The following is a 21344-nucleotide window of genomic DNA, read 5'->3' as shown; positions in this document are numbered from 1 at the left end:
CGACTTTAGATCAGAGATTAAAAGATTTTAAGTCAATTCATGAAATAACTTAGATTTGAAATTAAAAATAAACCAGAAATCGATTTCAAACCAATTTAATCAGAAATCATGTTCATCCGGAGATTTAATAGCCACAACTTTATGTTCAACTCCCTGGTCCCTCTAGAGACAGAGAGCGATTCAGCAGCCCTTATCTTCCCAACCATGGGATCAACTCCCTGATCATGGATGGGGATGGCTATTTTTGCTGCCCATCTAGCACAAAGTTATTATTGGAAGATAATTTCTCTTCTGCCTATAACTTTTTCCTGGTAGGGAGAAAAAATATTTTATCAGTCTTTGGTTCGTTGATGGCTGATTAAACTCTCCCTGGCCGGGGCCAACCCCCTTCTGTGAATACGTAGATCTGAGAGTGTCTACAGATAAAATCAATTACTAAACAGAATATCTAGAGAAAACAGAGAAAAACGTGAGGGAGTTGCAAAGCATGGCCCTTCAATATTCAGTCAATCAGTAAGTACTGTTCTGCCTTTTAGATTCATTTCTCTCATCATGACCTGATGATATAACCATGCACCAACACACCCTGGGCGACCAGCCAACCACACAATCGAGGATACATGTCCCTGCACTCTCTTCACCAGTCCACCTGAGCAGGGCCGAAATGGAAGGGATATATATTGGGTGGGTGTTTCCGAAACAATCCAAATAACTGCATAATGTAAATCAACCAAGGTGGCTTACAATTCTAACCCTAATTACTACAATTAACTGCAACACAAGACATCGCACTGTATATAGCTCCACACCCAGAGGATTATCAGATCTGTGAACACATTAAAGAAATAGAACAAGTTTTATCTGGCCAAATGACAGACAAAAGAAGGCCAATTACATGCCTAGTGAGATGCGATAAGCTCTTAAAAAAGGATTAATTAAGTTAAACTAATGGCTCACACTTATTCCTTGTGTCCTACGGTTTAGGCAAAAATTTCCAACAGGGTGGTGTTCCTATAAAGATCATTCTGATTTGCCCCTATCTAGTATCTACAATCATATTTACAGAATCAAATCATTCCTTTACTACTTAATATGATCATATTTACCACCCATCTCAAGTCATTTCTTTACTCCTTAATATGATAGGTTCTTCATTAGTAACAGTACTCTTTGCATACGTGAAATCATCCAAATCATTAAGATGTAATCTTTAAAAATCAAATGTCCAAGTATAGCTGTAATGCCTTTGACATATGAGGCCATTAATATATAAGATATCTTAGTTATCTTGTTATTCTACTACTACAGTAGCAGAATGGTTGCCAACTGACATTGTCTTGTCACTTTAAGGCATTCACCCCCCATCTCAGATTCTTACTTTATTTCATAGCATGAGATTCTTCGTTTTAACTTTTAAGTATTTGTAATAGTTATCATATCCAATGCACAAATTATAGCTGATGAGACTAAATGATATGAGGTCACTGACCTAGATTATTTTAGTCACCATATTAGTTACCAGAATAGTAGCAAAATGGATCGACAGGATAGCATGGTACGGAAACCAGGTATAGATCTTATAGCTAAAGGGAGTAAGGTAAAATTGTGAAGAGAGACTGCACACACTGGACAAGGAATTGACACAATGAACTTTTAAGAAGCCTTAAAAGAATATATGGGACATAAGTATCGCAGAGGACCCCAAGCATATGTCCCAGAAATTTCTTAAGAAGATTAATAAGCAAAAATTACGCTCACTTCCAAAGCTCTAACTTCTCGTCTTGAAGCCCAAGTCTATATCCTTGTCCATCTACATAATCAAAAGTTCAATTAACTATCAAAATTGGAGTCGATAATCATAGAAAAAACTAGTCAAGTAGCACATAAGAATTTCAATTTAAAGCTTACAAATTTGGCAACTTCCTTAGCTTTCTCATCATCAAAACCAAGTGCAGCCATGATCTTGTGACCAGCTGATTCCTTTTCTGACCACACTCCCAGAAGAAAGTGAGCAGCTGTTACTTCCCCATCTTCGCCTATAGTTCACATGACATCATAATAAGCACTATCAATAACTGATATATCTCAACAAAAAACATGATCACAACTAATTTACTGCAGTTTGGAATTCCATACTGAGAGCTGAATTTCAATATCAACAGTTCAGGACAGCAACCTATACGTCAGCTAGGTTAGCAATTCATCATAAACAGATAAAGATGTGTTCACATGTGTGATGAGTCTCCTTGAGGAACTTGTTTATAAATTTTAAGTTCATTCTCCCTTGCTTTCATCAAATTGTCAAGTCATAAAATGACTATTCATTTTTCATTTATATTTCAGAAATGACAAACTTTAGTAGCATGTAATTAACTTCGTATCCAGCAATATTATATTAGAATAACAATATTATTATTATTAATATAATAAATGTAAACTTGGTTGTTACTATTAGGATGGGTACTGTTAAAGTTGCAACTATTTGACAGTTACCTGCAGTTTTTTAATTAATATATCTGATGGCCACATAAATTGGACATATAGAAATCACATCATATATATTCTACACACTAATTTCTAGCAATTTATGGTAAAACAGATTTACACAAGAATTATATACATTGCAACAATTAATAGCTTGCAAAACTATGATTGAACTCTTCATGTGTGCTGCTTCAATACAGGTCCGTTTTATATCTAACCATTACCACTGTATATAATTCTTGTGTAGATCTGTTTCATACTTTTGTGTTGTTTTACTTTGTTTTGTTTTGCTTTATTTTACAATTCTCTTTATTCTAGTTATATATCATACTAGCTTATAACCCGTGCAATGCACGGGCGGTTAACATATTTGTTATTTTATTATATATATTTTAAAGTTACCTAATTTTATTGTAAAAATAAAATTATGATAGAATAACATGGTTTAATAGATTTTTTACTTAACAATTGGATAAATTCTTCATAGTTAAGTCCGTTAAATGGCTAATTGAAAATTAGGTCGAACATATATATTTTAATGAGAATGTTAAAATATTTTCTTTTACATGTTATAATTTAAGGTGGCCTATAAACTCAGATATAAACTAACCAATCAACCTTTGATATTTAGTTAATAATAATTAATAATATGGTATAAAACATACGCATGAACCAAATACCTCCCCATCATACTAACCTAAATTTGATGTTTTGGTTTAATTGATAATAAAAAATATACTATAACATGTTATAAATTTAAGAGCTCCGTGGGTCGAATACCAAACGATTCACCAAACTCAACTAACTGACCAACCAAGTGAATTTTTATTTTTGGCTTTAATAGTGTAATAATATATAGTATATGACAGATTTGTAATATTTCTTTTAATATGAGATCATTAGAGTATTTAAAAATAATGTTATTAATGTATTTTGGTTGAATAATATCACATGTTATTTATTAATAATTATATTTAATGATATTATATTTTTATATATATGGCGCCCGTGTTGATTGTAAAAACTCGGTTTTTTTAGTTAGAAAATCTAAAAAAGATAAAGCGTTTTGATTAAAAAGACAATTACTATGTTGCTCGATATTATTTTAGAAGATTGATTTTTTTTTTTTATCTAAAAAATATATAAAAGATAATTTATTTTAGTTAAAAAGAATAATTGGTTATATATATAGATAGGCCCGTACTTCGGCCCAAGTACCGACCGCCCGACCAATATAATAATACTCCCTCTATTTTTTATTATTTGACTTTTAGACTTTTGGCACACATCTTTACGTATAAATATGTCGCCCATGTCCGTATTAATTGTAAAAGATTAATTTTTTAGTTGGAAAATTTATAAAAAGATAATATATTTTAGTTAAAAAAGTAATTACCATGTTTCTCAATGTTATTTTAGAAGATTGAGTTTTTTAGTCAAAAATATAAAAAAGTAATATATTTCAATTAAAAGGATTATCTGGTTATATAGATAGGCCCGTACTATGGCCCAAATTAAAAAGAATAATTGGTTATATAGATAGACCCAGAATAATTGGTTATATAGATAGGCCCGTATTTTGACCCAAGTACTGACCTACCAAACTTTTAATGTTTCAGTTTTAAAAGGATTATTATTAATTGGTTATATAGATAGGCCCGTACTTTGACCCAAATTAAAAAGAATAATTATTTATATAAATAGGCCCAGAATAATTGGTTATATAGATAGGCCCGTATTTTGGCCCAAGTACCGACCGACCGACCAAACTTTTAATGTTTCGGCTTTAATAGTATAGTATAGATATACACAAATTGTTAGTCACACACATATATATTGTACACATTAATTCTTAACCTACTCAAGATGGAAAATCAGCATCAGGAACTTTATATCATTTGAATATTTTGGTACGAGGGACCAGGAGTAGTTGTTGCCGCCATCTTCAGAATTACAATTGAAATTCGTAAGGGTATAATCCAGGGCGGATACAATATATAGGGTAATTCATGTGTTGCGTGCTTAGCTAACATTGCTAGTATATTGAAAAACTTAAGTTTGTGATTGTGCCGAGAATCGAGACCTTGATTGCTTAGTCCTTGTCCCTGAACTAAGGAGTTTGGTTTTCAGCAATTCTATTTGTAAACAGATAAATTTTTACTTTCACATTTCTGATGAATCTTCAGTAGGAAATTGTTAATATATTAAAAATTCTTTCCACATTTCTGTCGGGTTTTCTAGTCTGTGCCCATGGGCACACACTAACAACCACTTTTTAGCTAGATGGTGCATTTTGATTGGCTCCCATATCATTAATAATGATGGCCCCCTGCATGCACAAAAATCTCCACCAACCAAAATCTTCCACCTATACAAAAAGTAGTTGTTAGTGTGTGCCCATGGGCACACACTAGAAAGACCCTTCAATTAATTGTCATGTACTTGTGTCCTAAAATGAGTACTTATTACTGATTATGTTTGAACTTTGAACAATGTTAAAATTCAGTGACGTGTCATTGCTTTATATGTAGCAGTATTTCAGATGGAAAAATCAACAGCATTAAGCAACAAACTGTATTTCATTTAATCTTAGTACAAGCGCACAGCTATAGTTGCTGCCGCCATCATTAAAACCACGATTGCAATATTACCCGATGAGATCTTATAGTTTAGAAGACAGAAAGTCACCTGACTTCAGTTTCTCAGCTATAGCCCAATCAAGTGCCCGCTGAGCTGGTTCTGTGAATGGAGGATGCTCAGGACTGAAAAAGTACATGTCTGATTTTCCAAGCAATTTGACAGTCTCATCCCGAACTTTAAAAAGAGTGATACCATTTTCTCTCAAGAACTTTGCAGCTAAACTGGTTCCTAATATAAAAAAAATAATACATTTGAATGTGATTTGCATACTATGACATGCGATTTTATCACAAGCCCCTATATACAATAATTATATGTTATTTATTCTGCATAAAATATAACCATTTTTAAGGTAATATCAGGCTTCTAACAGTGTTAGTTGTCAGATACAAGCAACCACACTTCCAATCATCGTCAACTAGATTAAGAAAAACTTAACAATGAAATAATCAACCGAACAGAAAAGCAACATTATCAAACCTTCGACCAAAATTCCCATGAGAAGAGCTTCCGTCCCAGTATTAGGATACTTAAGCTTTCTAGCTTCCAATTCAGCCATTGCATACGACTTTATTGCCCTAGCTGACCATCTTAAACACACACACACACACACACAAGAAAAACATTAATCATCACTATCACCACAAATAGTAAAACAGAACATTTTACTTAATTATCCCTAGAAACAAGCATTTTAGTTTAGAATCACTCCTAAACATGATTCTGCAATACGAACAAATATTATTCAATTGAGAAATTACTTGGGAGACTTCTGCCTCGAGATTCTATCAGGTGTCCTGCAATTAAAAATGATGCAATATTAATCCAAAACTGAAATATAAGAATATAAGCAAGTCAGATTAATTGAATGTATGACACTTTTGAGTACTGCACATAGAAAATGAATAGGCAAGCTCAAACTCTTCATGTATAGTCATATCTTTTCAGTTAAGAAATTAAAAAGACTGGTTGAACTTCTTCACGAGTCATATAGGTTAATAGATTAAATAGATAGGTTGAACATTTTTATTTTTTATCTCATGATCCTTATAAATAACATGGATTTTGTTCAGTTCACCTGTACTGTAAAAAGTAGTGTGAAAGAGTAAGTAAAGTGGGTAAAGTGGTGAGATCCATTACTATTTAATTGATAGATTAAGGAAGATGGATGAAAGTGGTGGGTGAGATTGGTTTTTATATTATAAAAGTTTACAATATTTTAAAAGTTTTGAGATGTAAAGAATTGAGAAGCACATCCCAAAAAGGAAAGTGTAAAGAAATGAATGGTACAAAAGGAGTATAGAGTTAGGAGATTATAGTCTTTTAAAAAAATTGACGTTTAGAGGGGATTATATAATACCTCCTCCAACCTAGTCTTAGGGGATTATAATTATATCCAGCTATCTAATAAAACAAACATTAAGAGGGCATTGTAATTATGTGCCTGTTTGGGACGAGGGGAGAAGCACTTCTTTTCCGAAGAAGTTGGTTTCTGCTTTTCTTGTCCAGTTTGTGTAAAAAAGCAGAAGCACTTTTTAAAAGTTACAAATGCTAGCTTTTCTCTCAGAGCTCCTGCTTCTTTCCCAAACACTTTAATCACTTATAAGTCCTAATTTGCTTCTAACTTCTACTTCACTTTTTTACTTTAACTAAGAAGCACTTATTTTAAGCTCATCCAAATGGCCCCTATATCCCGCAATCCAACAAAACAAACATGAGATGACATTTTTTTTTTTGCCATAGAGATGACATATTTTAAATGACTATAATCTTTAAACCAATCTCAAATGTTTATGCAAAACAAACATAAAATAAAGAAGTTTACAGGATTATAATCTTATCCCCTGCTTAATCCTTTTATGACCCGTGTTATATAAGTTATCAAGTGAAAAGGTATATTTACTCCGCTTGACATTTTGCCTATCTACTTCAGTTCTTAACTGAAAACGTACGATTACTTAGGAAGAGTTTGAGCCTCTGCTTATTCCACTTCTAAATATCATACTCAAACCGCACAATTATAAAATCCAAGAGTGCATACTTTCAATTCTAGTCATTACAATTCTAGTTGTTATTTTGTTAATTTCAAATCCACATACATATAATCAAGTGAGATAGAAATGAGTAAGAGTTAAGTATGTACCCAGTGGGAAGACTGACGGAGATGGTGGCCACCGTGGAGGAGTGCTGTGTGTGAGTGTACTGCCGCGAATTTGTATAATTAACAGCCAATTTAGCTCCAACGAAAGAGCTAGCGAGACTAAGATGATAACAGAGTGATGATTTAATTGATTCTTGTTTACAGCAAAAATGATTACGAGAAGGTGTCGAAATGGGGAGCAGCGAGAGGGCGTGAGCAGCCATGGATATTGGATAGAATAGATGGGGAATTGGGTTTCAACTTTCAAGTATTGAAAGATAAACCCTAATTTTCTAATCTGCCCCTCTTTCTAATTTGGTGTAATAACAAGCTTTTGGATGTCAAACACCAGATTCATAATTGATTTACAGTAACTTACTAGATTTTACGGTGTAAACAAAGTACAAATCAACTTAGATACGCATAAAAGGCCCGGGCCAGTTTCTCATTCCACAATTTTTAGTTGTAGTTCGGACCGCCCGTGCATAATGGATCGGTTTCGGATTGGATCAATTTGAAATTATATTTTTAATTTTATGTTCAGATTTTTTTAATTTAGTCAATTCAAATTTGGATTTGATCAGTGTCAGAATTTTTTTAGCATAATTCATATTCGGAACTGTCAGAATCATGCTTAAGTAATCAGAATTCCAGATTCGTTTAAATAATTTAGCATGTTTTGAAACAATATTTCAACTAATTCCAATACATATTAAATTACTTAACATAACTTGAAAATGTAAATACAAACACAGTAATAAATTCACAAAAAAATGTTAATAATTTTTACATTCTATTTGTAAAAATAAAAATTATATAAATAACCAATTAATTTATGTCTAATTTGAACTTAATATTTTTAAACTTACTTGATTATGTCCATTAATTTGTTTTAAAAAAGTTAACTCAATGGTATATAATGAGTTGTTGGCGAGATAAGACATTGATATATTTTGATGTGTTTAGTGGACAATTTGATATAAAACCGGTAGTTTTTATATGATCCGTTACTTTAACCAGAATCCTGATTCCTGGGGACTCTGCGGAAATAAATAGCTCACTTGTTAGTAATCTGCCTTCTCTGGATCCGCCTCAAACGTTACATTTCAACAACAAATATAGGTACACTACTTATTCCAGTTCATCCCTGTAAATCTCGTATATCTTTTTCAAGTATGCGAATGCATTACACACACTTATTAATTTGTATCTCAAGAATCAAGATTATGGTTATAAGGTTATTGTTCGAATAATTTTAGCAGTGTGTGTAATTCTTACTTTATGTGCATGCAGATATTTATGTTGCTGATCTTGGGGTGTTTATGTTGTTATTTGAAGTGTCTGTCTACATGCATTTATAATTCTATACTTACACAGCCCCTGACCTTCTTAAAGGTAGTTTCCGGGGTTTGTGCCTGATCTGACGGATAGCAAGTAGATACTCACCATTCTCGATTAATTTATCTGATTTAGTGAGTTGCTTTAGTCTGTCTTAAGTGAATTATAAGAGAGTTTAAGTAGTGAAGCAGTGGAGATTGTTTCAGAATCCAATGCGTTCTTGGAATTCATTATCAATGCCTTAAAGTGATTTGCTTATCTGTGTTGGCTTCCTATAAAGGGCCCTTACAAATGAGTGCTTATCCAAAGAGTCTTCTATCGATTGTAGCGTCTGTGGGAGCAGTAGCCGTGTTTTTAGTTCTAGCTTCCTTGTTTATGGTCTCACAACCACCTGGGCCTACATTTGGTCGGTTTTTCTATGGGATCAATCATTCAGAGAATTTTGATAGCATGTCTTTGGTAAATGGAATTCGTGTCAACCCTCCCTCTGATCTAAATATCACGAAAGATATGGCGAAGTCAAATTTAAGTCCCGGGAAAGGAGATGAAAGTTTAGGTTCTTCTGATCCTGATGTTAAAACATTTGCAGATCCAACATTGCAGACCCAACATCCTGTGTCTGAAAATACATATAAAAAATCAATGTCAGGGCAAAATGTAAACTTAAGCTTAGCCTCATTTCATAATACAAATGTATCCAATCCCGAGGATGTGGTTGATCAACCAAGAGAAAAGTTTGGGGCATCAATTGAGGGCAAAGTTGATGGTGTTTCTTTGTCAGCCAATAAAACTGTGAAAGTTCCACAATTGAGCAAGGAGGTGTCATCTTCTGTATCTCTAGTACAGGATATAAGCAAAACCCATTCCAGTCACTCAGGTATTGCTGTACATCATATTTTCCTTTTCTATACCTGCAAGACTCTTTTTGATGAAACATGCTTCGTTGCTTTTCTTTATACTTTCGGATACTTGTTTTCATTGAGTTGGCCTATAAAGTTGTTTACTGAATTTTTCTTTGGTGTTACCAGTTTTAGTTGATATTAGACTGGCAGGCTCAGGCCTGCACTGTGTTGGCCAGTAAACTTGTTTAATTACTGAATTTCACATAGAAAAGTAATTTGTGTTATTTATGTTAAGCTTATTTGCTTCAGACAGATATCAATGATATATGGGGAACTTGTAGAATAGAATTCCTATTTCTGGCCTTCACGTATGCTGATTGTCGAATCATTCATACAATGCGGGCATTTAGACAAATATCTTCACATAGAATCATCAGATGAGAAAACCCAAACATTTCTTAGAAGTACACTAGAAAAAACAATGGCACCGTTTACTTGAGATAAAATGATAAACAAGAATTTTTGAATGTATGTCAATCCATAAATCCCTATAGTTTTTAGTGGTGCAACAGCATTGCATAAAAGAGGCAGAATCCTGCAAAGCCAAGGGGGTAGCTCTAATTCAATTATTATTCTCCGTGTTCTTGTAACCACATATTTCACTTTAATTTTGCACTGCTTTGGATGATATTATTTTATAAGTTTCAAGAAGAAGTGAATTGTTTTAGGAAGTTTAATCCATGCCTATAATGTAATCGTAATGTTGATCAGTGCACCATTTTTCATTGCTGAATCCATCTTATTGTAGCTTTAAAATAATATATTGCTCATGTATTGATTAATCAATACTGAGTATATGTACCAACATCTTAATTAATCTTTTTGTTGGCTAAATGTCAGATTGTGATCTCTACCATGGGCAATGGATATATGACCCAACTGGTCCTTTATACTCCAACTCATGTCCTGTCCTGACGCAGATGCAAAATTGCCAGGGAAATGGTAGGCCAGACAAGGAATATGAAAATTGGCGATGGAAACCAGAACAATGTGACCTCCCTAGATTTGATCCGGAAAAATTCTTAGAGTTGATGCGTGGGAAGACATTGGCTTTCATTGGAGATTCAGTTGCTCGGAACCAAATGGAGTCATTGTTGTGCATCCTTTGGCAGGCAAGTATTTTAATAGCATAAATACCTGATTAGACAAACGCGTGCTTGGATATCTAAATTTTTTGCAACTGGCCTTACCTAAAAAAGGTTATTAATGCAGAAGTGTGTATAAAGTCAGGTTTGATTTATACTAAGCCAACATCCAGATCAGCTGAAACATCATTACTTCTATATCACATAGGTTTTTCCCGATGACCCGTATTTAATTCTTCTTGTTTTTTTTTTTTTGTTGTTTTGTTTTATTGCTAATCAACTAAAGTCTTAGGCATGACGCATGAGCAGTATATCATCTATATGCCCTCTTTTATATGAAATGAAAAACAAAATTTTGCAGACCCAAAGAATTTATCATTCTTCATACTTTGTGCTCATTATTGTGCATGTATCACTTGGTGGTTTGATTCGATGCTTGTAATCAATATAGCTTCATCCCTCTTTTCATCCACCTTGAAGTATAGTGACTCGATCAGTGTATTTTAAAACCGTATATATTTGAGAGCTCTACATTGCTAACACTTGTCAAGGCGTCCTAATATTGACCTATACTGGTTATCTGCAGAGTATTAATTTATAAAACCTTTCCCTTGACAAGTATTTGACACTCATAAAGTGCACGGTACATTAATGTGATGGGTGGTGTAAAAGTTGATATGATAGTAATCATTTATTAACATGGAAAATCCTAGATTCCTATTTAAATGAAGTCTTTTGTGTTTTCTGAGGCCTGGTTCTGGCTGTGTTACATATTTCGTCAGACTTGCTAGTTACTCCGTTTGTTGTTTAAGGAATTTCCTCCACTTTGGCCAGCAAATGTGCCCTCGTGTGGTTTTTCAGTAATATTCTTTTGATCTTGTGAATTTGCCAGGTTGAAGTTCCTAAAAATCGTGGAAACAGGAGAATGCACCGCTATTACTTCAGGTCAACTTCGACGATGATTGTCCGGATATGGTCCTCATGGCTTGTCCACAAAACATCCGAGCCCTTTGATTTTGCCCCTGCCGGCTTGGACAAGGTTTTCCTGGATGCTCCCGACGAGGCATTTATGGAGTTTGTTCCGCAGTTTGATGTAATTGTCCTTTCGTCTGGCCACTGGTTTGCCAAAAAATCAGCTTATATTTTAGACAATAAAATACTGGGGGGCCAGTTATGGTGGCCTGACAAGTCCCGGCCAAAAAAAATCAACAATGTTAAAGCTTTTGGAATATCTGTAGAAACAATTCTCACTTCCCTCGGCACCCATCCAAATTACACTGGCCTGGCCATAGTCAGGTCTTTCTCACCTGATCATTACGTTGGTGGAGCTTGGGATACTGGAGGTTCATGCACCGGAAAGGTCAAACCTTCTACTGAACTAGTAGAAAATGGCTTCACCAACATCATGCATAAGAAGCAAGTTGACGGATTTAACCTTGCTATGAAGAAAAAGACGAACAAATCAAAAATGAGATTGATGGATATCACGGAAGCCTTTAGCTATCGACACGATGGACATCCAGGACCATACCGAAGTCCTGAACCCCCTGAAAAAACTAAACCAGGTAAGAAGTCTCGGCCACAAGATTGCCTACACTGGTGCATGCCTGGACCAGTTGACACATGGAACGAGCTGATGCTGGAAGTTATTATCAGAGAATATGAAGGTACTGCAGGCCTTTCATGAAATATTTACGGTAAAACATTATACCATACACTTGAGCAGAGTACTTTGGCTTAATTTGATCTTGTCAATTAGCTTGAATGAGGGAAGAACAGCCTACATTAATTTATTCATTTGTAGAAGCTTACAGATGTGGTGTTGTAAACAAGATTATATTATTTTTCTTGTATTGACTTGATATTTATTTTGAAATAGATACGTTAGAGTTAAAAAGTGTTACATGATTTGTATTTGTATTGGACTAAAATACGTTAAAGTAGACCCGACAATTTAACACGTAACACGCTAATATAAAATGAAATGACACGAAAAAAAAATTGATATAAGTTTTGATTTTCCATACACGAGACACGAAAGTACACGAATACGAAATTACATGATAGATTTTGTGTCGGATATGGATTTTCAATTTGCGTACACAAAGTACACTGAAATATTTGTTCATAATTTTTATTATATATATTTTATAATATATAAAATATATAATTATGTAAAAATATATATATTTATATGTATATGTAGATATATTTTATAGATACACTAACAAATTTGTAGAGAATTGTATGCAAGCATAAATATATCATTCATATTTAATAAAATTATACAGGAATATATATATATATATATATATATATATATATATATATTAAAGCTATTTTTTGATTAAAATTAAATTGATATTTTTATATATAATGTACACGAAAAATACACGAAATTTTTCGGATCGGATACGAGTTTCAAATATACAGATCGTTTATTATTATCAGTTCTTTATTAATTTTCTTATATTTTTGAAACATTCTTCATGAATATGTATGATTGCTTTTGATCTGTCTCAAACATTCATATTTTGATAGTTACAAAATTTTATATGATGATTTTTACGGAGACGAGAGGAAAAGCTGGTGAGCTTGACATGGAGTGATTTATGTTCTCTTGACCAGTTTTATATTTGGAAGGTTATGGTGTTGTAGCGGATGTCGAAGATTCTGCTCTGTATAATATTTTGGTTAATTTGTATTCGTATGGGAGGATTTTGTATGTAATATCAATTTTTATTACGATATTTTCACGTCTTTATCTTTATTTTTTTGTTGATATGTATTTGTGTAGTAGAGTTTTATATATGTGACGCCAAATTTTATTAGATTATATTTATAAACGTGTTATATATACTTTTAAATATTAGTAGGTAATATTTGTTTTGGATTAAAAAAAATCAAACATGTGAAAGGCAGAATTTGCTTTGGATTAAAGAAATAAATCATAAATATGCAAGGAGATATCAATTTGACTTGTAAAATAGAACATAATTTTTTTTTCTCATCTAACGGTGCTTATTATTTCAGTATATGAGCAACGCGGAAAAGGACTATGTGTCAAAAATTTCCTCCTTACGCCTATTATATATAATTATATAATAGTATAGATGATTATTAGCATTTAACCCTTGCGATGCATGAGCGAGTATATAGTTCAAAAATTATCATTTATAATTTAAATTTTAACATCATTTTATTAGTGTTTTAGTATTAATGAATTGAAATTTAATTAAATTATATTAATTGACTGATTATATTTTCTTTTGAATACGTAAAATTAATAAAATAATTTGAATTCATAATTGAATACACCAAAACTTAAATAGTATAAAATAATCCTTCGATTATATGTAAATAATAGAGAAAAACTTCAATTGACTCGGTACGCATACCAGATTAATCCTTCAATTGATTAGTAGCGTGTTTGTTAATTTGTGCTTTATGCAGGGTTTTAAGACATTTTCAACTTTTTAAGTTTAGAAATGTTATGTTTGTGTAATAAGTCAGAGATCAACTTAAAGTTAAAATTAAGTCGGGAACTAACTTAAAATCAGAAGTTAGTATGATGTATTTTTCTAATCAGCTTATTTTAATTTTTATGATTTTTTAATAAAAATCATTTTCAACTCTAAAATAAATAAACTATCAAATTTATTTATATTAACCAGGACATGTCGCTTAAGTGCGGTTTACCTGGTTCACGTAGTTTGCAGGCTATTACGTGAGCTCGTGGGTTTACCACTGCGCACTCGAAGGGTAGCGGCTGCTGGTTCCTGCGTAGAAAAAATAAAAATGATTCAAACACACAATTTAAACTGAGCATTTATCAATTAAGTCACTGTAATCCATAAATCATAATTTTAAGTATATCCAAACGAGTGTTTGATGTAAGTACCAGAAAATCTTTCAATTTAATCAAGTGCATATCATGGAAAGATTTTTAATTAATTAGTGGTATAATTTGATAATTATCGTGGACGGTTTTTTTTACTATCCCGTCAATCAATTAGATGCGCATATTAAAAATTCTCCAACAAATAAGGTACACGTTGCAGGAAAATTATTTAATTTGTTAGATAATATAATCTGTAACCAGACGGTTTTACAGGCTTATTCATTAAAGATGAATTTACCGAAAAAAAATCATGTTATGAATGCCTTCAAGAAAAATATTTCAATTAATTATTATTTATTAATTATTTAGTTTTATTTTAATTTCCATCCTTTCCTGCCAAAACCCAAATTATTTATTATAAATAATCAATATATACATAATAATCAACACAGTTTTGAAAAGATTGTTGGTTAAACTTGTTAGTAAAAAAACGTTGTTGGTCAATTAGCAAAATAGGGAAAAGATTAATGGGTTTTTGGCAGTAAGCTCATATAAAATATTATATTGCCATTATTGTCATTAATTTTGTTAGTATATGTTAAATTTGTTTTTAAAAAAAATTGTTCTAAATCTACTGGATCATAAAGAATTTAGGCGTAAGACTTATGTGAAATATAAAATTAATTCATGACAAATTCAATATTCTATAATATATAAAAAATGAACCATGTTTGAATATTAAATTTTCAAATATTTTATAAAACCCCAATTTCATTTTTAATATTATTTTCAAATCATAATTAAGTGTACAAGGTTTTAAATAATTTAAATTCATAATTGAATACACTAGAACTTGAATAATACAAAATAATACTTCGATTATGTGTAAATAATAGAGAAAAACTTCAATGGACTCGGTACGCGTACCAGGAAAATCTTCCAATTGATTAAGAGCGTGTTTGTTTGTGCTTTTATGTCCGGGTTTTAAGAAATTTTTAATTTTAAGTTTAAATATGTATGTTTGTGTAATAAGTTATAAGTTCACTTAAAGTTAAAAATAAGTCAGAAATTAGTATGATGTACTTTTTTAATCAGCTTATTCTTTTTTATGATCCTTTAATAAAAATCAATTTCAACACTAAAACAAATAAAATATCAAATTTATTTTTATTACTATAAAATTATCAAAACAGACAATTTAAACTGAACATTTATCATATTAAGTCACTATAATTTTAAGTTTGCGTGCCCAAACGGACGTTAGGTGTAAGTACCGGAAAATCTTTCAATTAGTCAGGTGCATATCATGGAAAGATTTTTAATTAATTGGTGATATAATCAGTTGTTAATTATCGTTGACGGTTTTTTTATCATCCGGCCAATTAATTAGATGCGAGCGTGTTCAAAAATTCTCCACCATTTAAGATACACGTTGCACAAAAATTATTCAATTAATTATAAAATATAATCTGTAAGCGGACGGTTTTACGGGGAAGATACATCTACGAGAAAAATCCATATTTCGTGTCAAACCTACTAATTATTTATTATAAATAGGCAGTAATTAGCATAATTTTATTTACTTCATCTTGCAATTTTCAAGACTTTTCTCGGCGAGCAAGAATAGTTAAAATTTTAATGTAAGAATTTTGGTCTAGATTGTATTACTTTTGCATTCAGTTCTTGATCTTGTTATATGAATCTTTGTGATTTTGTACTCTGTTTTTGTAAAGATTAAATCTTCTTGGTTTTTCTTGAGAAATGTTAATTATCAGGGTTGAACTTGTAACTTGTAGGTGCATAAAATCACAAAAGAAGATATAAATACATTATTTGTAAGTATTGATCATGTGAATGTGTTTGATTGTTTGTAGAATGGAGGGAGAAGGAGTAATTCATTATGGTCCAGGGGCGGCGACAGAGGGAGTGACTCCGGTGAATGCGGAAGGGAAGAAGAAGAGGAGGAGGCCAAAAAAGCATGGACGAGAGAGTCCCCGGGGTTAGTTTTTATATCTTCTTATTACTTGTAATTGATTGATTCCACGAGTCGAACTCCTGTCCTCCCGCAAGGGGGGACAAGAGCTCAACCACTGCACCAACCCTTTGTTGGTGTTGGTGTTTTTATACGTGTGTTTTCGTTGTGTTTAATTGTTATGTTATATGGTATGAGATGCTGTTGCAAAAATAATGTTACTAAAATTGGATTTATCAAGTCAGCAGTTTTGATGTATGAGATTCTGTTTTTTGTCGAATTTATATGCAATAATTGTGTGTCTCGATATATCTTAAATCTTGTGTCATTCTGATTGTACGATCAATGTTGGAAGATTCTTTACTAGTACTAGTTGAACAATATGGAATCAGTGGGACTGAGACACTGTCTAATCTGAATAAAAGGTTTGAGAGATAAATCTTTCTGATTCTTCTCAAGACAAGATGTTTTACCACATATTTTGTTTTTTTTAGGTGGCCAGGTGGCATTTTCTGTTGATGCCGCCAACTTTGATTCTCGTGTGGTGACGGTAGATCCCGGCGAGGTATCATTTGGCATTCTTAATTATGACCAAAATATCTAATATTCACTTTTTTAATCTTAGATCTATGCTTGCTTGCAGGATGTCGCAGTCAAGTTAATGTCAATTTCAAGAAGAGAGGCTAGGACCGTACGTGTTCTTGGCGGAAGTGGTGCGGTGTCTGTTGTGACTCTTCGTCATTTAAATCCATACGGGGACACTATGATTTACGAGGTGTGGATGTGTTGTAGAAGGATGAATTCCTTTGATGAATTTAAATTCATAATATTATGATTTTTGCAGGGGAGCTATGGGATGTTTTTTTTGTCTGGATACTTCACTCCTAAAGATATTGGTGGAAAAAAAGCCATAGTTGGGAGCATGACTGTCTCGTTGGCAGGTCCAAATGGAAGTGTCATGGGTGGTGTACTTGCTGGTTCGTTAATTGCTGCTGCTCCTGTTCAGGTTAGATACTCCTCTAAACTATAATAGAAAAAAGTGAAAAGTGATAATAGTTGTACCAGATTCTTTTATTCATGAGATCTTAATTATTGGTCACATATTAAGATGATCTATGGTTTAACCTGTAGTAGGGACGGTTAGGAATCATTACTGATCAAAACTTTTGTGCACATCAGGTCGTGATTACAAGCTTTCGTCCTAGCAATGAGGAGCCAAAACAGTTTGCGCCAACTTCCTCCCTTGTCCCTGCTACAGGGGACGGCGAGACTCGGGGAGCCAAAACAGTTTGAACAGGGAACACTTTTTCTCATATTTTTCAATCTACTGATGTTTTAAGTGATCAGTAACCTGACTTCCAAATATAGAAAGATAGACTGTCGTTGGATATCAAGTCTATCACAAAATTATATATAATCAAAATTGCACACCCAAAAATATTTTACAAGGACCTTGCACTTTCAGGTGTTGAACGGCTGTATCTTATTTCTACTTTGTCGTTTGGTTGCTTCGACTATTTAATATTGTTAAGTACTTCTTCTCATCCAGAAATTGATACAATAAGCTTCCGAAGCTTTTTTGTAACCATTAAAGTGCCCGTGATTTCTCAGAAGATTTTCTATTTTGTTGAAAGTCCATGCTCGGGAAAACTACAAGTAGAGCCTTATATAGACAGATAGCTACATACATAATTCGGTAATTTCACACGGGCTTAAATAATATTTGCATTCAATAAATTTTAGTTAGGTATAATTTAATCATACCGAAATAGATTCACGGGCTCAGAGGAGGGACATGTTAAACAGAACACATAACAAACTCAGCCTCTAAATCAATAAAGAGAAAATAGATTTACATTTAACATTTCATGTTTGATGATAACTAAATTCATGCATGATATAACAAACACCCAAAGAGAATTAGATCCCAATGGGTACTTGTGCGTCTCTTTTGCGTGGTAACACCGCCTTCCTCAGAAAACCCAAGCACCTTAAAGCATCCTCCGCGAGCTGGCACCACAGGAGATCGCGTCGATTTAAACGTCCTTCCAATATCTTGAAAGATGCATCCGGGAATGACATATTTAGTCATTATAAATTTGGACGGGAGCTGGGGAGGGGAGAGTTTGGTGTGACATACGAATGTATGAAAATTGAGACTGGAGAGAAGATGGCATGCAAGAAGATTTCAAAGGAAAAGTTGAGGACAGAGATTGATGTACAAGATGTGAGAAGGGAAGTTGATATTATGAGACGTTTGCCTAGTCATCCAAATATCATATCATTTAAAGATGTTTTCGAGGATAAAGAGGCTATATATCTTGTGATGGAGCTTTGTAAAGGTGGTGAGCTCTTTGATAGGATTGTTTCCAGAGGTCATTATAGTGAAAGAGGCGCGGCTCGTGTCACAAAAACCATGATCGAGGTTGTTAAGGTAGGCAACATATATATATACCTTATCAAACTGTTGAATGTGTATCGACTTATGCTGGCTTTAATTATTTGTAGGTATGCCACGAGCACGGCGTGATACACAGGGACTTGAAGCCTGAAAATTTTTTGTATGCAAGTGAAGATGAAAATGCTCCCTTGAAGGCAATTGATTTTGGCCTATCTATATTCTTTGAGCCTGGTAAGGATTGATTGTGTACAGATTAATTTAGTTTTGTGATGGGGTATGATCTGTTACACATTATGTTGATAATATATCAGGTCAGAACTTTAGGGAAATTGTCGGAAGCCCATATTACATGGCACCGGAAGTTCTCAGAAGAAATTATGGACCAGAAGTTGATATATGGAGTTCAGGTGTTATTCTCTACATTTTGTTATGCGGAGTTCCTCCATTTTGGGCAGGTAACATTATAGCTTCTTCTCTTCTTAGCTAGTACAGACTTCTGGAAATTCATGAAACTCTTCAAATAATTAGTCATACATGGGTTATTATAATGTTTGCAGAAACTGAACAAGGAATTGCACATGCAATTGTGAGGGGGAGACTAAGTTTTAAACGGGAGCCCTGGCCCAAGGTTTCTGAAGATGCAAAAGAACTTGTCAAGGGTATGCTTGATCCGAATCCGTTTAGCAGGATGTCAATTGAAGAAGTTCTTGGTGCGTAGCGCATGCTCTAAACTTTAACTAATCTTTACTTTGGTGTAGTATATAAAGATTTCTTTCTGTCAATCCGTTTTCAAGATCAATATTCTGAATGCTCAATTGATTGTGATCTTAGCAGAGTACTGATATATGTAAACACCAAATTTTCTTCAGTGAATGAAATTTTAAGCTTGAAAGTAGAGATAAAATTAAGTGCCAGTGCCAGTTATGGTTACATATCACATAAAAATTTCATCAATTCGTTTTGTGTTATATGTAGGACACCGATGGATCCAAAATGCCGATAAAGTTCCAGACATTTCTCTAGGAAATGATGTCAAAACAAGAATCCAGCAGTTTTCATTGATGAACAAATTCAAGAAGAAAGTTTTAGGAGTAAGTTCATCCTCGTATAAATATACTCTGGATTATTGGTTCAACAATTCACAATATTATTAATGCATTTGACTATATATAGGTTGTAGCTACAACCTTGCCAGATGAACAAATACAGGATATAAAAGATATGTTTCATATGTGGGACACTGACAAGAATGGAGATCTGACACTCGAAGAGCTAAAGTCCGGCTTAATCAACAATGGCCACAATGTTTCTGATCTTGATGTTCAGTCGCTAATGGAAGCTGTAAGGATGTTTAAATGAATGTTTCTTTTCGATATTAACTAGATTTTGGCTACCTATTTGACAATAAAATGTCTCTTGTTCTATAAATTTCAAAATTTCAAGGCGGACCTTGATGGGAATGGAACGCTAGACATTGATGAGTTTGTGACAATTGCTGTGCACATAAAAAAGATCAGCAGCGATGAACAACTTAAACAAGTGTTCAGCACATTCGATAAGAACCAAAGTGGATACATAGAGTTTGAAGAGTTGAAAGAAGCTTTGTTTGAGGGACATCAAGAACCTAACTGCGAACAAGTAGTGCATGAGATCATACACGACGCTGACTTAGATAAGGTAACACTTTTGAATTTTATAATTTATTATACTAGGAAAAAATAAACCAGTAAACTAGCCCCTTATAAATGTTGTCGCACAATAATTGTACAGGATGGTCGGATTAGCTATCCAGAATTTGCAGCAATGATGAAAAATGGAATGGACTGGAAGATGGCGTCCCGACAGTACTCCAGAGTAATGTTGAATGCACTTAGCAAAAAAATGTTTAAGGAAAAATCTGTGATGAAAAAATAAGTTAGAAAATGAAAATGTTGATCAAACTTACACCACCCGACAATCAAAAAAGCTGAAGAGGGACATGTCTTATTACATCTTTTGACTCGTAGTTAAACAGGGGGAAGTCGAAGTTAGAGACTTTGTTCGAACCAGGATATGCTAGGTACGTTTGGTTAGCCGGAGTTTAGAACGGTATAATTGTGCAACTTGGAAGACATAAAGACAAATGCAGTTTTTTCCCCTCAAGTAAACAAGTTGATTGGATCTAGATCTCTGTGAGGCTATTAGGAGGCAAACTGCAGACCATTATTTTAATTCTGTTGTTTAGCTGGTTCTTGTATATTTATGCTAATTAATAATTATTTGTGTAGCTTTATTAGGATTCATCTTGATTAAACAAATACAGTGAAATGAAGCATCTCCTTTATAAGAACCATCCACTTGATTTCTTATATCAAAACTTACAATCTAAGGTCACTTCATTGCCGATGAAAAAGGAACACCAGAGGAGCACAAACATTAATGACATATTAGAAAATTAATTTTCAATTAAGAGTTGATTAAGCAACTTAACACTGGTTTTGTCATGGCACACAATTAAGCACTATTCTTAAGACTGGTTTTGTGATTAAAGAAAAACTATGG

General features: G+C 33.2%; 4 protein-coding genes across 6 annotated transcripts; 3 read left to right on the top strand and 1 right to left on the bottom strand.

Moving 5' to 3' along the window:
• Positions 1-371: 371 nt before the first annotated feature.
• LOC108218667 (ATP-dependent Clp protease ATP-binding subunit CLPT1, chloroplastic) lies at positions 372-7636 on the bottom strand. Of its 3 annotated transcripts, none has more exons than XM_064092560.1 (7): positions 7268-7632; positions 5886-5921; positions 5605-5714; positions 5173-5352; positions 1909-2036; positions 1759-1810; positions 372-390 (listed from the first exon to the last, which is right to left on the bottom strand). In XM_064092560.1, the coding sequence occupies exons 1-6, from the start codon at positions 7486-7488 to the stop codon at positions 1769-1771; spliced, it is 717 nt and encodes a 238-aa protein (XP_063948630.1). In that variant the 5' UTR covers positions 7489-7632; the 3' UTR covers positions 372-390; positions 1759-1768. The 3 variants fall into 3 exon arrangements, with proteins under 3 accessions (XP_063948630.1, XP_017247201.1, XP_017247200.1); XM_017391712.2 differs by lacking the exon at positions 372-390 and adding an exon at positions 694-712; XM_017391711.2 differs by lacking the exon at positions 372-390 and having other exon boundaries at positions 1554-1810; positions 7268-7636.
• A 1019-nt stretch (positions 7637-8655) lies between these two features.
• On the top strand, positions 8656-12311 carry LOC108217324 (protein YLS7). The gene is made up of 3 exons (XM_017390160.2): positions 8656-9479; positions 10345-10616; positions 11482-12311. Exons 1-3 carry the CDS (start codon positions 8894-8896, stop codon positions 12274-12276), a joined length of 1653 nt encoding a protein of 550 aa, XP_017245649.1. The 5' UTR covers positions 8656-8893; the 3' UTR covers positions 12277-12311.
• Positions 12312-15338: 3027 nt separating this feature from the next.
• On the top strand, positions 15339-17888 carry LOC108217323 (AT-hook motif nuclear-localized protein 1). Its single transcript, XM_064092189.1, has 6 exons — positions 15339-15347; positions 16305-16429; positions 16862-16967; positions 17046-17177; positions 17247-17408; positions 17582-17888. The coding sequence occupies exons 1-6, from the start codon at positions 15339-15341 to the stop codon at positions 17693-17695; spliced, it is 648 nt and encodes a 215-aa protein (XP_063948259.1). The 3' UTR covers positions 17696-17888.
• Positions 17889-18154: 266 nt separating this feature from the next.
• LOC108217893 (calcium-dependent protein kinase 24) lies at positions 18155-21116 on the top strand. The gene is made up of 8 exons (XM_017390797.2): positions 18155-18836; positions 18911-19034; positions 19115-19258; positions 19361-19513; positions 19779-19894; positions 19977-20144; positions 20247-20480; positions 20574-21116. Exons 1-8 carry the CDS (start codon positions 18333-18335, stop codon positions 20715-20717), a joined length of 1587 nt encoding a protein of 528 aa, XP_017246286.2. The 5' UTR covers positions 18155-18332; the 3' UTR covers positions 20718-21116.
• The last annotated feature ends 228 nt before the right edge of the window (positions 21117-21344 follow it).

Source organism: Daucus carota, chromosome 4, assembly GCF_001625215.2.
Source record: "Daucus carota subsp. sativus chromosome 4, DH1 v3.0, whole genome shotgun sequence".
NCBI lineage: Eukaryota > Viridiplantae > Streptophyta > Magnoliopsida > Apiales > Apiaceae > Daucus > Daucus carota.
The sequence above is the reverse complement of the archived record's forward strand: the minus strand, read 5'-3'. Positions and strand labels throughout refer to the sequence as shown.

Bases quoted from the DNA above. Each gene is read 5' to 3' on its own strand.
- LOC108217893 (XM_017390797.2), top strand. From the start codon at position 18,333: ATGGGTACTTGTGCGTCTCTTTTGCGTGGTAACACCGCCTTCCTCAGA. The intron at 18,837-18,910 runs GTAGGCAACATA...AATTATTTGTAG, and splicing joins CCATGATCGAGGTTGTTAAG to GTATGCCACGAGCACGGCGT. The intron at 19,259-19,360 runs GTAACATTATAG...TAATGTTTGCAG, and splicing joins AGTTCCTCCATTTTGGGCAG to AAACTGAACAAGGAATTGCA.
- LOC108218667 (XM_017391711.2), bottom strand. From the start codon at position 7,488: ATGGCTGCTCACGCCCTCTCGCTGCTCCCCATTTCGACACCTTCTCGT. The intron at 5,715-5,885 runs GTAATTTCTCAA...TGTGTGTTTAAG, and splicing joins TCGAGGCAGAAGTCTCCCAA to ATGGTCAGCTAGGGCAATAA. The intron at 2,037-5,172 runs GTGACTTTCTGT...TGTGAACTATAG, and splicing joins AGCTGAGAAACTGAAGTCAG to GCGAAGATGGGGAAGTAACA.
- LOC108217323 (XM_064092189.1), top strand. The intron at 16,430-16,861 runs GTTAGTTTTTAT...ATTCTTCTCAAG, and splicing joins TGGACGAGAGAGTCCCCGGG to ACAAGATGTTTTACCACATA. The intron at 16,968-17,045 runs GTATCATTTGGC...GCTTGCTTGCAG, and splicing joins TGACGGTAGATCCCGGCGAG to GATGTCGCAGTCAAGTTAAT.
- LOC108217324 (XM_017390160.2), top strand. From the start codon at position 8,894: ATGAGTGCTTATCCAAAGAGTCTTCTATCGATTGTAGCGTCTGTGGGA. The intron at 9,480-10,344 runs GTATTGCTGTAC...GCTAAATGTCAG, and splicing joins AACCCATTCCAGTCACTCAG to ATTGTGATCTCTACCATGGG. The intron at 10,617-11,481 runs GCAAGTATTTTA...TGAATTTGCCAG, and splicing joins TGTTGTGCATCCTTTGGCAG to GTTGAAGTTCCTAAAAATCG.